Consider the following 14933-nt stretch of genomic DNA (forward strand, 5'->3'; position numbering starts at 1 on the left):
GGGGCCAAGGCAGCTGGGGGAGACATGCCTGGGGAGGTCCTGTGCTCCCTGCACATCTTGCAGGGGTGGATGGAGCTGGCACCTGACCTCCTGGCCACTGGGGCACCACACAGATCACCTCTGGGCTGGGCCTGATTGGAGCTTTACCAGACTACCGTGGTTCTCAAAAGGGAAATTCAGTTCTGGAAAAAGGCAGGCTGCCAAGTCCTCACCTCTGGTTTCACATTCCTGGAAGGAAGTGGCTCCCAGGTGTTTGGTGGGGAGGCCTCCTCCACAGGGGAAGCAGGAAGTACGGCCGGCTTCAGGCTGGAATGTGCCCAGGGCACAGGGCTGGCAGGGTGTAAAGCCATCCGCAGAGTATTCACCAGGCTGGCACAGACCTGCGGGCACCAATGACCCGAGGTGAGCAAGGCCCTTTCCCATCTTTCTGCAGATGAGATCAGACGTTGGTCAGGCCTGTCACCCTCTGCTGACTTAACTCCCACCTCAGCGACGGGAGCCCTGTTCTGCCCTGCCACTGACCCTGAATGGGTGGCAATGTGAGCACCTGATGTTTACCCACAGGGCTACACAGCACAGTGCAATGATGGAAACCAAGGAGCCAAGTGTCACCTACTTCCAAAGTCTGGGGCCCGCCTGAGTACGCTTCAGAATCAGGACTCACAGTGCTCAGGCAGCCCCTGCAACGCAGGAGCCCTGAGAGAGGCAGTTCTCTGCTCTGGAACCAATTTGGTAGTTCGACCCAGAAATCACCCTCACCCAGCTGATGACATCCTAGTGAAATGAAGACCCTTCGGGTCACGGAAGTCTCCCCTGTTTTATCAATTATATTTACTAAGTGACCTCTCCTTACACTGAGGCGTGTCCTGACCTCCCTCAGTTAGTCTACTAAATCCAGCCAATTCAACCCAGCTTGACAGAGGGGCCAGTGGCACCTTACTTTATTTATTTTTTTAAGTTTATGACAAGAAGAATAGCCATAAACAAAAGGATTTCTAAAAGCACATGTTTCTTAGGAATTAGCTTGTCATTGACAAGATGCTATAAAAATCCGTTGTCTCTTGGGTTCCTAATCGTCTCTCTTCTGTTAATTGTCATGGTCTTTTTCTACCCATAAGTCATAGATATAATAGTGTTTAACGAACACACACCTAAGGGAGGAGTCTGGAGTCTGTCAAATCTGAGTTCTGATTCCAAATCCCCACTCCTTGGCTGTGTGACCTTCAAGGGATCATTTTAACCTCATAGAATTGTTGCAGTGACACAACCGCCATATGAATAATTCATGTAGTACCCTTAGCATGATGCCTGGCATAGGTAAGTATTCAATAAATGTTAGCAATTATTATTACTAACATTCTTAGTACTATAAATACATCTTAATAAGGTCACAAACAAGTGTGAACAGATGCCTCAAAGTGCCTCTTTATCAACTTTGCATTTAGTTCTGGGGTTTCACAACAGGCCAAAGATATGGTAGGCATCACACGGTCAATCTGAGGATCTGATTTTTAAACCTGAAAAGGTCCTGCAGTAGAGTCTGGAGTCATTCAGGTGGGAACTAAAGCTGGCTCTGGGAGGCACTGGAAGGAGAGGCAGGGTCCGCCGGGGGTCCCGTGCACTCCGCTGTGGACATCACCTACAAATCGCCGTGTCAGATCACACCTTCCATTTGAGCCCACAGAGTGTCAACATAGCCGGCCCTTATTCCATTTAATAAAAGGGGAGACATTTCCTAATAAGTAGGAAAGAAGCCCATGGAACTTAAGTGAGCTTGGCTTCAGAGTTAACATTTTATAAGAGACAATTAAAAACTCTTCATAGAGTTTTAACAAAATAGCCAGATGGATACTTTTTAAAAATCAATAAGCTATGAATTTGAGACCAAAGCTGGAAAAACAATCAGAACCACTTTCTCCATTTTAACACTTTCAGATAGTCCCTACACACTGGGAGACCACTCAGGGCTCAGGGTATATTTACTTACAGTGCATAAAGCATGCAACTGCAACATTTACACTCTTTTCTGCCAATGTATTAGCAGAGCTTCATTTATTTGTTCAAGTGAGCATCAGCCCAGCATGTGTCAGGCACTGAGCTAGGCACTGGAGAGCCAAAGATGAACCCAATATGGACCCTGCTCGTAGGAAGCCCATGGTGCAGTGGGTACTGCCTGCATTGAAGTGCTACTTATGCCTTCTGTCTAAACAATGATATTGGAGACTGGAGGAGTAAGAAGGGGCAGACGGAATCCTTACCTCCACAGTCAGATGCATTCCAAGCTTCTGGGGTCTTCAGGGGCCCAGGATTGTCTGGTCTTGGGCACGGTTCACATGTGATTTGTCCTTCCTCATTTTGGAAGGTTCCATTTGGACATAAAATGCAGCGTTCTTGTGCTCCATCATAATACGTCCCAGCCCTGCAACTGACTAGCCAAAGGGGGAAACGATCTGGTCAGTCAGGGGACAGAGGCCAAGGAAGGATGAGGTGAGTGCTAGAGACGCAGGTAAACAGATGGCATTGACCCCACACTCCCCCATACACACCCCTTGAATACAGAATGTGCACCACCTCTGGGTTCCCTGTGCACACCCCTCTGCCAGCATCCCTGTCACCCACTGTTAGAGGCGTTTACAGGTCCTCTCTCCCTAGACCATGAGCTCCTTGGGGGCTGGGATCACAGCAGTCCTTATTATTTTTTAGCGCAAGCGCTCAAGGACTCTCCTACTTCACAGGGCTGTCAGAAGAATTATAAAGGTGAAAACCCTTCATGGAACATAAGTCTAGTGCTAAAAGAACAGAGAGGAGGGTGCTATTATTTCTGGCCGGTGGCATCCCTGAAGGCTTCCTAGAGGAGGCCACATTTCTATCAGGCCTTGAAGGATGAACAGGATCTCCCCAAGGTCGTGAAGATTCATGCATGACATACAGGTGGAGAGGGAAGAAAGGAAGGTTGGGGATAGATTGAAAAAGTTCTTGAGTGCCAGGCATTTGAATTTTATTCTGTAGGTAAAGGAACCATTGACAGGAAAGGAATCTGACCAGAAGCTGTGTTTTGAAAAGGTCACTCTCTGGTGGCTATGGGGAGGGTGATCTCAAGGGTCTTACAAGCTAAGATAGCACACTTCATATTTGTAACAAAATTAATGTGTTACAAAGAGTAAACCCTGGTAAATGTCTCCTGAAAGAATAAACTACAAGGAAATTAATAAACTATGCTTCTGATTATATTTCTGGTGTTGTTAGTTAAATGTGGATTTATATCTTATTTTAGGATATGAAGATAACGTGAATATACTGAATTGGGTTCCCTGGTATAATATTCAAATATCGTCATCATAACCATCAAAATGGCCTTTCTACTGGCTAACATTTGTGGAGTACTCACGATCTACCAGGCACCGTGCCAAAGCCCCACATACGTTATCTCATTTAGTCCGAAAAACAACCCTAAGGAGCGAGGTGCTATTATTAGCTCCATTTTACAGAAACAGAGACTTAGGGACATTAAATAATTTGGCCAAGGACCCACAGCTTGTTTGTGAAATATACCTACGGTGAGATCAAGAATTTGGGTTTAAGGGGGAAAAGATCATTTAACAAAAGAGCAGACTGAATCACAATTCAAGACTTTGCCAAGGATTCTCTCTGGGGTATTAGGGGAGTTTGACTGGAATAAACACATTCTCTTTTATATTTAAGCTGCCAAGAAATAGAAGACAAAATATTGCATGATAAAATTAGCTATGATAATCTCCTGAAAGTCTGTAAGAGGGAACATTCGTTTTCATCCTATCCTGCAAATGGAATCTGCATATATACTTTTAGGGTTAAATATGACAAAGTTCTCTATTACCAGCAATAGAAATGTCTTTTCATTATTCACTCCATAATCTAAAAAAACAGAAATGAGGCTTTTTTTTAATCATAAGCCAAAATATGCCACATTTCAAATATTATTTCTAAAATTAAATGCAATCATTCAATAAAGTATACTCTGAGTCTTAATAATTTTTTATATTGTTTGTATTTTTTTACAATATTCCCATATCACTTTTATTTAATTCTACGATTTTTAAACAAATTAAAAGTGGACCAAACTCTTGCTTTCTTGGCAAACAATATTATAATGAGTATGATGCATGGATCTGTGGCAGACAGAGCCTATAATTCCAGACTTATTTTCTAAATGCAGCCCTACTGGATAATGGTTTCCATAATTACTCTGGGTTCAGCTCATCTCCCATGAAAAGCTGGGTTGAATTATGTACCAGGAAGTCATGACTTTTTATCCTGTGTCCCACCTGACTTTCCCAGTGCCTACAGCAGTCCAGTAAATGAGAATAACCCCTTCATGGCTCTAAGAAGCCAACTGTCACGAAGAGTGGCAGAAAGTAAATAAAACCAAGGCTGTCCAGAGCCCCCTAGAGCCCAGGCCAGTTCCATTTTGGGAACAGCTGTTTCCATAACACTCCTTCGCCTAAGGGGAAACTGCTCATGTGATGGCAATGATTCCAACCGCCTTATTATCGTAACTTAGAGCTGGATCAGCATGGTCTGCTCCATCAGCGTTCCTCTGGCAGAAAACGGATTCTTCCATGGGTGATGTCCATGGGGGGACAAGAAGGAACCTGGTTCTCACTGAAAAAAGTAACTGGATGGGCTCCCGCTGCTCTGGGTGCCCACCCCTCCTCAGAACTATTTAACTCCCCCAAAGCCTTTTCAAGGTTACATTTTGAGAAGCTTCACAATATCCCACATCTGTTGCAATTTCTTAACTGAGCAAAGGGCTGAGAAATGCCCCTTGGGCTGCCCTGAGGAAAAGAGGGCACCAGTTCTTTTTTCTCACAGTGAAAGCTCTGCTTCACATAAACAAACTCATATTGTCATTCACGGTTTCCATTTTCCTGCCAGAGAAAAAGACCTACAGAAATAATTCATGCCAAGCACCTTCCAAATTAGTTTCTTTCACAAGGTAAAAATGAGCTGAACACTAAAAAGCGATTCCGAAATGTCATGAAGAGACGCCTGAAAACAGCTCTTTGCAAATGTGCTGAAGATCTGGCCTGAGGAGACCTCAATCACACGTTCCAGTTGGTTCTCTATTCTCCTTGAGCAGCCAGCTTGTTTTGCTGCCCCAGACAAAGGAGTCAATTGCCCCAGAACACTTCAGGATCAGAGCAAAGCTTTTGTGTGTCTTCAGTGACCATTAAAATCCCATTCTCAAATCCCACACAGCTGTTTTCTCCCCCTCTTTAAAAAAAAATACAAGAAAGCTTTTCTGATGCAAAAAGGAGAGACCAGCGGGGACCAGGATTAATGGTGACAAAGAGACCTGAAGGCTCGCCCTCTTTTCAACACCGTGGCCTTTGAGTATTTCAGGCTATGGACAAACACTATGGTCTTTCTGTGGCAAAGATGGTGACCTAATAAACGAGGTCACTCTCCAGCATCTGACTATTTTCTTAAGAATCACGCCTTGACTTCTGAAGGAGAGCTACAAGCGGCCCACGCAGATTCCCAGGGTGCCCTGGAGCTCCTGCTTTGTCACAGCTCAGAGGAGACGGTGCTCTAGGCAGTGCTGTGGCCTCAGGACCCTGCTTTGAACCCCTTTTAAATGAGTGTTTCGAGATAACAGGAGACAGCACGGCCTTGGGCTGAGAGGTTGATGTGTCGGGTTGTCCAGGTTTTTGCTGTGTGCTCAGATTTGCTGTTTGAAAACATTCTCACATTGGGGCAGAGAGATGAGTCCAGCCTGATGCCTTCCTTGCTGGGTGCCCCAAAGCAGGTTATGTCCTCTTCGTGCCTAGTTAACTGGCTGAGATTTCACTTCCTTTAGAGTACCAATTTTTGCCCTCAATTTAAATATAACCCCACAGATTTGCCCTTTGCCCTCTTTTCTCTTAATGTTGGCAACTATCCTTGGGATTTCCTCTGTTGTCCCTGGGCAGATCTGTTTGTTCAACCAAATACTTGGCACTGATTATGTGCTGAGTACTGTTCTAGGAGCTGGCGATACAGTGGAGAAGAAGACAGACATGGCCCTGCCCTGAAGGGGCTCTCATTCTGGTGGAGAATATGGACAGTAAATGAGCAAACACATAAACATATAGGAGAATGCTAACTAGAGGTAAGTGAGATGAAGAACATTAAAACAGGGTTAAGAGGATAAGATCAAGAGTGGTGGGGATGGCATTTGTGTGGAAGCTATTTTAGAAGAGTAGCCAGGAAAGGCCTCTCTGAACAGAGGTCAAGTGAAATGAGGGAAGTAGCCCTGCCATGCTATTAATGGTATTGCCTAACAGCACAAAGGCTGGTGTAGCAGGGACAGAGTGAACGGGGCAGGGTGACAGGAGATGAAATCTAAAAAGCAAGCAAGGAACAGATCCTGTAGGTTCCTGAAGGTCATGGTAAGGAAATCAGACCCTACTCAAAGAGTGTTGGAAGTTTTGGATGGGGGAATGACATGACCTGACTTCCGTTTCCAGAAGAGCTTCTTGCTGCTGTGTGGAGAAGAGACTGAAGGCAGGCAAGGGTAAGGAGAACTGAGAGCCTATCACAGTAGACTGGGCAGGAGATGATGGTGTTTTGGAACAGAGTGGTAACAATGGAGAGAGAGAAAACGAGTTAGAGAGGATATAATTTAAAGGCAGAGCTGACAGATTCGCTAATGGATTGGATGAGGAGCTTGACAGAATGAGAGAGGTCAAGAAGACCCTGAGGTTTTCAACTGGAGCAATGGGGCAAATAGAGGTGCCATTTGCCGAGTTGAGGGAGAAGCAGGCTTTATTTGGGAGGGAGAAGGAGGATAAAACGTTTTGTTTAGACACATTGAGTCTGAGATGCTTGTTAGCCATGCCAGTGTTGATACTGAGAAGGCACTGGTTATACTGGTGGTCTCCAAAATAGAATACTACACCTCAGGGGATGATCACTGGGTGTGCGCAAAGCATCTTCACATCTATGTATATTAATTTTTACCTAAAAAATAAGAAATAAAGCTTCATTGATTTAGTATATGGTATTAGGTTGGCCCCTCAGTCAATCCACATCTCCAGGAGTCACAGACACATGTGAAGACACAAGGTCTCCAAAAAAAGAGAAGAGCAGGCATTCCACAGCTCTGGGGGTGGGGAGGTACTGACTGACTGGCTTCTTTTCAAGGTGTTGAAAAGAATTATAGTTTATCTGTGCCCGGTTGAATAGCTTTCCTGACTATATTATCTAGTTTCAACCAAACTAATTGTCACAAAATAGAAAGCAGCTTTGACCGATTCCTGTAGAAACCTGGACTCAAGGTAGAAGCAATGATGCAAGCGCGGGTGAGCAACAGGAAGAGCCAGAGCTGACACAGCTGTACTCCCAGCTCTAGTTCTTTGCCAAACCACATCATGAGAGAGAAACAATAATGATTTAATCAGTTCTGACAAGAGTTGAGCCAAACACTAGCAATTAACAAAAAGACTATTTGAAAAATGGATTTACAACCACTACTGTTAACAACAAACCTTACCAAATTGTAAATTGGTACCTTGAGATGCTAGCCAGTTATTTTAAAATTTTATTTATTTAATCTGTATCTCATTCTTCTATCTTTTATGATGTACATACTATATTAGCCAATAGTACAAGTATACAATTTTTAAATAAGTAAACCTTCATAAATTCAAAAATATTTTACTTTAAGTGTGTGTGAGCACGTGCGTGTGTGTGTGTCGTGTGTGATCAGAAATGTTCAACACCTCTGTGATAGAGAAGTCCATAACTCAAAACAGAGATCAGAGCCAGAGAGGGCAGTTTGGGAGTCACCAGTATGTGATGGTATCTAAAGCTATGGCACTGGATGAGGTCACCTAGGAAAGTGTGAAGCTAGAGGAGGGGGATAGAGGACTAAGCCCTGGGATACCTGATGTTTAGAGATCAAAAATTGGGGGGGAGGGGATCAGCATGGAGAACAAAAAGGAGTGGCCAGTGAGGTTGGTGAACCGGAAGTGTGTGGTGTCTGAAACCCATGAGAAGGGTTTCCAAGAGCAGGAGTGATCAATGGCGTCTGAGGGAGAGTTGGCTACTGGTCTTTGTAACAAGAAGATTGTTAGAAATCATGGAAAAAGCAGTTTCAGGGGAAAGGCTGGGAATGAAAACCAGATTGGATAAAGCTGAGGAGAAAATGGGAGATGAGGAAGCAAAGAGAGTAAGTTAGGCAACTCTGTCAAGGAGTTTTGCTCCACAGGGAGCAAAAGAAATGAGGCAGTATTTGGTGAGAAACGTGAAGTCAAAGGAAGGTTTGTTTGGTTTCTAAGACAGGATATAGGTTTGTGTGCTATTGGAAATGATCTGGCAGAGAAGGAGAATTCTGAGATGAGGGGTCAGCGGGGGCAACAAGTGGAGCAGCTCCAGAGCCCAAGTGGAGGAGCTGGCCTTGGGTAGGAGCATAGGCTCTTCATCCACTTTAGCAGGAGGCAAGCAGAGCATGTGTAGACACACACAGGACAGAAGGGTTGGTCTGCACGTGGAGAGATGAAGTCGTTTTCCTAGACTCCAAGATGCCCATGGACATCTCTGCCTGGGAGTCTTGTTGCAACTCAAATTCAACTTGCCCAAGAGGAATGCTTCTCTTCCCTTCCCTGCCCAGTCTTTCCTACCCTTCTGGCTTTGCTCTTTTCATAAATAGCATCTCTACTCTTCTAGTCACCAAGGCTCCAACTCTTGGAGTCCAACCCACAGTTACTATCCCAGACTTCTCTCCTCCCTGCTCCATCAGTCAGCTGCAGCATCCTACAGTTGTTCCCTTTTTGTCCATCCCGTATTCTTCATCCCCACAGCATGAGTGTGCTTTGACCCTCACCATCTCTTGTCTAGACTACTGCAGTAACCCTCCAACTATTTCCCTTGCCTTCGTTCCTCCCTGCCTCAGGTCTGTTACATCGCATCATCAGATTCACCCTTCTAAAGTCTTTTCTGATTGCCTCACTCCCTGGCTCAAAAACTTCCTTGACTTGACTCCTGGCACATCTCTTAGTGTCTTTGACTCAAAACTCAGTCTTCAGTCTCCCTTTCTGTATCCGAGTTTTCATTCTTTCCCATGCTCTCTTAAAAGCCTATTTTTTTTTCTGCTTTTCCTATAAATCTTTTCTGATTATTTCTTCCCCAGTGATCACATTCATCTAACCATTCAACTAACCCACAGGCTTTGTCTCAGTGTCTCCCGCATATGAAACAGGGTTGGGTGAGATTAGGGACATATGGGAAGCAAGTGACAGATCAGAGGCAAGTCAGAAACCTCTGAGCTCACCCCAACCCTTTCCTCTTCTCAGTCCCCAGTCCAATTTATCACCAAATGCTGCTGTTTCTTCCTAAATATTTCTCTAATCCATTGCTTCTTTCCTATTCCATCCAGTGCCTTCATATTCTCAATATTTCTTATCCAAAGCATTCAAAATCTCCTAAATCAGCTTTTCTGCCTCTAGTCCTGACCTCCAATTCAGAAAGAGAGATCTTTCTAGAATACACATACAACCAGGACACTTCCTGATTAAATCCTCTAATGGCACCTCGTCACCTGGAGATAAAGTCAAGGCTCCTTAGAAACATATTCAAGGTCTCGTATGACTTGGCCATGCTTTTCCCACTAGCCTGGTTGCCCATCATATCCTACCTTGTACTCCAGGGTTAGTGACACCAAACTGTCAATAATCCTCTGTGCACACCCTGCTCCATCTCATTCCCCAAGGCTGTTCCTTCACCTGAATACTCTTTCCCATTTATGCATCATCTGTGCATCCTTCCAAATGCCGCTTAGGTTTCTCTCTTTCGGGAAGGCTTCTCTAACTCTTCCCTGGGAGGGCTAAGTGCAAATTGAAGGATGGTGTCTTATTTATCCAGACCTCCTCAGAACCCACCACAGAGCTGGCCCATGAAGCATTCTCCACATGAGTGTGGTACAAGTAAGATAATCACAGGGCACAGGCCGTACCCAGGAGACATGAGCATTCAAATTGAGAGATTAGGACCAGAGGCTCTTGAGTCAGACCTGGATTTGAATCCTGGCTCTGCCACTTACTTGCTGGGTGACACTGGGAAAGCTGCTTACCTCCCTCTGCCGCAGTTTCCTTGTCTGTAAAAAGGTCACGATGCAGAACAGAGTAGTGATGAGAACTCAGTGAGAGAATACATGTAAAGTGCTTATCACAGTGCTGAACACATTGTACGTGCTCAATAAATGTCAACAGTTTACTAAATTAGGTTTTTTAGACTTTTTTAATTAAAAGAATTTCCTACCAAGTCTGTGTATAAATATAGGTCTAAATTGCTAATACAGACTTTATATTTTCCTTGATTTAAAACAGAAAAGAAAATTTCTGCCTGTTAAATTCCAGATAATTTCTCAATTTTGAAAGAATTAAGAAGAAAATGCCTGGCTCATTCCTGCCTCAGGCCCTTTGCACTTGTGGATCCCCCCTCTGTCAGAGTGCTCCCTGCCCCCATTAGAGCTTGGTATGGCCAGCTCCTTCTTCTCACTAAGGTCTTAGCTCAAATGTCTCCTGCTCCGACCGCCTTCCCTGAACACCCTGTGGAGAGTAATCCCTCCTCCTCTCTGACCCTCTCTCTCTTATCATCTTTATAACACTCTTATAACTTCTGAAATTATCTTCTTTCTTTCTTGTCCCTATTCTTCTGTTAGAATGTGAACGTCATAAGGGCAGGCTCCTCATCTATGATGTTCTCACTACTTTGTCTTGAGTTCGTAGAATGGCACAGGTGGGATCTCAATAAATACAGGTTGAATTAATTTTTCCCACCTGCTGCAGAGGAAAGCCGCTGCTGTTAAAAGCTGAATTAAACTTTCCTAGTCTCTCCAGAACCCAGGCATGAAGATACTTCCCAGTTTGCCAGTTGCCTGGACTGGGTCTTTTAAAAATTTCAGCAAGTTTTAAGAATAACCAAAGACAAAAATACATATTTTAACAAGTATAGTCCTTAAATTATCCTTTATGAAAAGGTAAATAGCTATGAAAGAAAAATAGAAATCCATGTCATCGTTAATTTTTCTTTAGATATGAAGGACTTCATGAATTACTCTCCAGCTTAAGGAATTGGTTCCTTGGAGAATAAAATCGCTAATTTTTTTTTTTTTTTTTTTTTTTTTGCCATCTTGCTGGAATTGATCACAGATGGTACAAAGGTCACCTGCAGAGCAGGCTAGCCTCAAAGTCCTTAATGCCAAACGAATGAGCCTTTACGATGTAAAAATAACTATAAGAAAGAAAGTGTTTAATTGGTCAGAAGTGACTATGTTCTTTGATGCAACTTGGGACTTTAAAATCTATTTTTTTTAATTATATTTAAAAAACCAATTCAATGGGAAAATAGGCAAAGAATATGGATGTTCTCAGAAGAAGAACTCCACATGGCCACAGATATATGACAGCATGCTCAGCTTTACTAATAATTGAAGAAAAACAAGTTAAAATTTGACTTTATCATTTTTGCTTATCAGATTGACAAAAGTTAAAAAGATCAACAATAAATAATCCACTTTAGCAATGATGTGGGGCAATAAACACTTAGACACAATGTTGGAGGAAGAACGTACATATATTAATTTGGTCTTTTGGAGGGTAATTTGGCAGTGTCTATTAAAGTTTTAAATCTGCATGTCCTTTGACCCTGTAATTGGACTTCAAGTTTATCTTTTAAAAATATTGGCCACGTGCACAAAACAGAATATTCACTGCGGCATTGTTTGTAACAGAAAAATTAGGAATAACTTAATTAAATGTCCATCAATAGGGGAGTGGCTAATAAACAAATTATAACAAATATAGACTAGGAAGCTTTAAAAGAAATAGGTAGCTCCTCTATTCACCTGGAAGGATGTCCACAATCTACTCTATAGTTAAAAACAACACATAACATTCTTCAAATTGTATTGATTTTTTTTTTTTTTTTAAAGATTGGCACCTGGGCTAACAACTGTTGCCAATCTTCTTCTTTTTTTTTTTTCCTGCTTTATCTCCCCAACCCCCGTACATAGTTGTATATCTTAGTTGCAGGTCCATCCAGTTGTGGGATGTGGGACGCCGCCTCAACGTGGCCTGACGAGCAGTGCCATGTCTGCGCCCAGGATCCGAACCCTGGGCCGCCGCAGCGCAGCGCATGAACTTAACCACTCGGCCATGGAGCCGGCCCCCGATATATTTTTTAAAAAATGTTTTTTCACACATAAATGTATAGCAGGCAGAGTATCCTTTTAAAACGTAAGTCAGAACCCTGTTACTCCTCTGCTCACAACTCTTCATTGGCTTCAGTTCTCACTCAGATTCAAAGTCAGAGTCCTCACCACGATTTCCCTCCCCACTGAGTGGCCCTGGGCTACTGCTCCTACTTCCTGCCTTCCCCCTGCCTCCCTCAGCTCTCACCCCAGCCTTCTCTCCAGTGCCTCCGGGTTTCTGGACTTGCTGTTTCCTATGCCCGGGATTCTTCCCCCATATCCTCATAGCTCGCTTCCTCCATCCTTCACATCTCTGCCCAAATGACACTTTACAACAACCACAGTCCCTGACCGTAGTCTATGTTTGGGGGAGCGCGCCCCCTCACCCGTCCTCTTGCCCTGGCACTTTCCATTCCACTTCCCTTCGCCACCGTCTGCTACGTGGTGGATTTCCTCCTTTATTGGTTTGTGGTCTGTCTCCCTCCTCTAGAACTGTAAACTCTATGAGGGCTGAGATTTTTGCTTTTTTGTTTCATTACTGGATTCCCAGCACCTAGAATAGCACCTGGCACACAGTAGCTGCTTAATATTTAGTGAATGACTAAATAAAACTTCATTTTCGTATGTGCATAAAAACAGATGTAGAAAAATACATAGCAAACTCCTGACAGGGATTACTTCTGGAGAGTAGGATTGGGAGCTAAGGGTAGAACATACACCCATACTGTACATTTCTGTACCACTGGAAACATACTACTTTGGTAATTAAAAACTAAATAAAAAATATTTTAAAGGAAAAACATAATGGATCCATCTCTCCTTCCAGGTGACACAAAACACTTTTTTGGGCTCCTTTCTGCAGACACTGAACGTAAGTTTCAAAAAGAACTATCCTAGGCATGTGTCCACAGTATGTTCCATCCTGAGTTCAGAAAATACCAGTAAGCCTGGTCATTATGAAGTTCTAATACCATCAGATAGACTAGGAATATAAGACTCACACACAGACCCACACACACACAAACACACACACACTGTGGCTTGCCCCTGCCGTGTGTCTGCTGGGTAAAAAGCCTTTCTAATGAACACACCCAAGCTCTCTTAACACCCACTTCCTCCTTCCAGCAGAAGGAATTTTACTGGTAATTCTTTGTGCTGTTTTTCTACATGGTACAATCTTCAACACTGCTGTCACAGTGAACTTGATTTCGTCCCACGTGGGCTACAAAATTCATTCATTGCTAGAGGGAGCCCATGAGACAGGACACATTGCCTCCCTCAGCCACAAATCCAGCCTAACACAGCATGACAAGCATCTCCGGACACAGTCACGCGCACAGCAGCTACATAAACCCCATGTCGAGTGTCTTTCATAAGTTGTCATGGTCATGAGGCCTCTGTTAAGGAACTTCTGATCCTCATTCTTGGGTCTTTATTCCCCAGACACACGCTCGTGGTAGTATTGGTAATGCCCTCCCTGGGAGCTGGGCCACAGGGCCCTGGATGCTAGTTTTTCCTGGATCCTTAACTGGCCACAAAGGCTCCCCAGAGAGCCTGCAAGGCCTCTCCCTGATAGGATAGCAAATGGGCAAAGGAGTGGAATTTAGCTCTGAGAGGCCAGAAGGAAGACTGGCCTGCCTGGCTCCGACAGTTTCTGCAACTCAGCCCAGAAAGCAGGGCAGCAACAGCCAACTGTCATCACCATTTTGGTGTGGAAACTGGAACTCTCAGGATTTTAAATGAGAACTAACCAACCAGCTGGGTTGTTTTTACTTTCTTTTCTCTATTTTTAACAGAGTCAGATGGAATAAAAGTCAAGAGTATTTGAGAATCAGCCCTGGGTGGACACTTATACTTGATTTTACACTTGATTTTTACTACCTTTTGGTAAAGCAACAGATTTGGATTGTGGGCTATTGCTGACAATTCTCCTGAATGGGTGCCCCCTGGTCTCAGCTTTGCTTCTTTAGAAACACTGATTTATTACTCCTTGGCTCAGGATTCATTCTGGGGCCTTGTGATTCTAATGACACTTCAGAAAGGAGATCAATTTATTCTAGAGGGGTCTGATTACTGGGATTCACCTTTCTTGGGACCAGAATACAGGCTTTGGAGCCGGACCATCAATGTGGTCTTGAGCAAGAGAACTTAGCCCTCTGAACTCTAGTTTGCTCATCTGTTAAACAGAGATAATAATACCTATCTGGTAAGATTACTGTTGGGATTAAATGAGATAATGCAGAAACAGTGCTTAGTGTCATACTTGAGACAGGTGAGAACTCACTAAGTCTTTACCATTATTACCATAAAGTGACGCCCCCAATTTTCCCCATCTAAGACTTTTCAGATAGGATTTCCCACAATTGCTCAGAACAGCCTTTCACAACAAACCAATCTCAAGACTGAGCACCCTAGAACCTCTTGCCCAGGTTCTACTTGCCTGGAACTTCATCAGAGGAATAGAATTGATGTTGCTCATATGTGGGTCTCAAATGTACTTCTGAAACACACACACACATGCTCACTCAACACAACACACATGGAACTGACACCACCAGGAGCCTTGGGCTGAAGCTCAGGGAACTCACAAGGCCGCTCAGCAGCCCCCCAGCCTTGCCTTTGCACCAAACTACGGACAGGAGATTGTTCATTGCTACCATCAGTCAAGCCCGAGGGAGATGACAGGGGAACTGTGACAGTGGAGTGTGTAGAGGCTCACAAG

General features: G+C 43.8%; 1 protein-coding gene across 19 annotated transcripts in view; it reads right to left on the reverse strand.

Moving 5' to 3' along the window:
* Window positions 1-14933, reverse strand: part of SCUBE2 (signal peptide, CUB domain and EGF like domain containing 2) — a 95256-nt gene that overhangs the window by 14645 nt on the left and 65678 nt on the right. For 14 of the 19 annotated variants that reach the window (XR_011441104.1, XR_011441106.1, XM_070274735.1 and 11 more), the window contains 2 exons: window positions 2259-2429; window positions 213-380 (listed from right to left, as the gene is read on the reverse strand). Coding sequence is in view for 12 of the 19 variants with exons in the window: in XM_070274735.1 (XP_070130836.1) it covers window positions 213-380; window positions 2259-2429 (339 nt within the window). In the remaining 7 variants the exon portion in view is untranslated. Of the gene's footprint in view, window positions 1-212; window positions 428-2258; window positions 2430-14933 lie in introns of all 19 variants that reach the window. The other 5 variants (XR_011441107.1, XR_011441110.1, XR_011441109.1 and 2 more) reach the window with 1 other exon arrangement.

This window comes from Equus caballus, chromosome 7 (assembly GCF_041296265.1).
Source record: "Equus caballus isolate H_3958 breed thoroughbred chromosome 7, TB-T2T, whole genome shotgun sequence".
In the NCBI taxonomy this organism is placed as follows: Eukaryota; Metazoa; Chordata; class Mammalia; order Perissodactyla; family Equidae; genus Equus; species Equus caballus.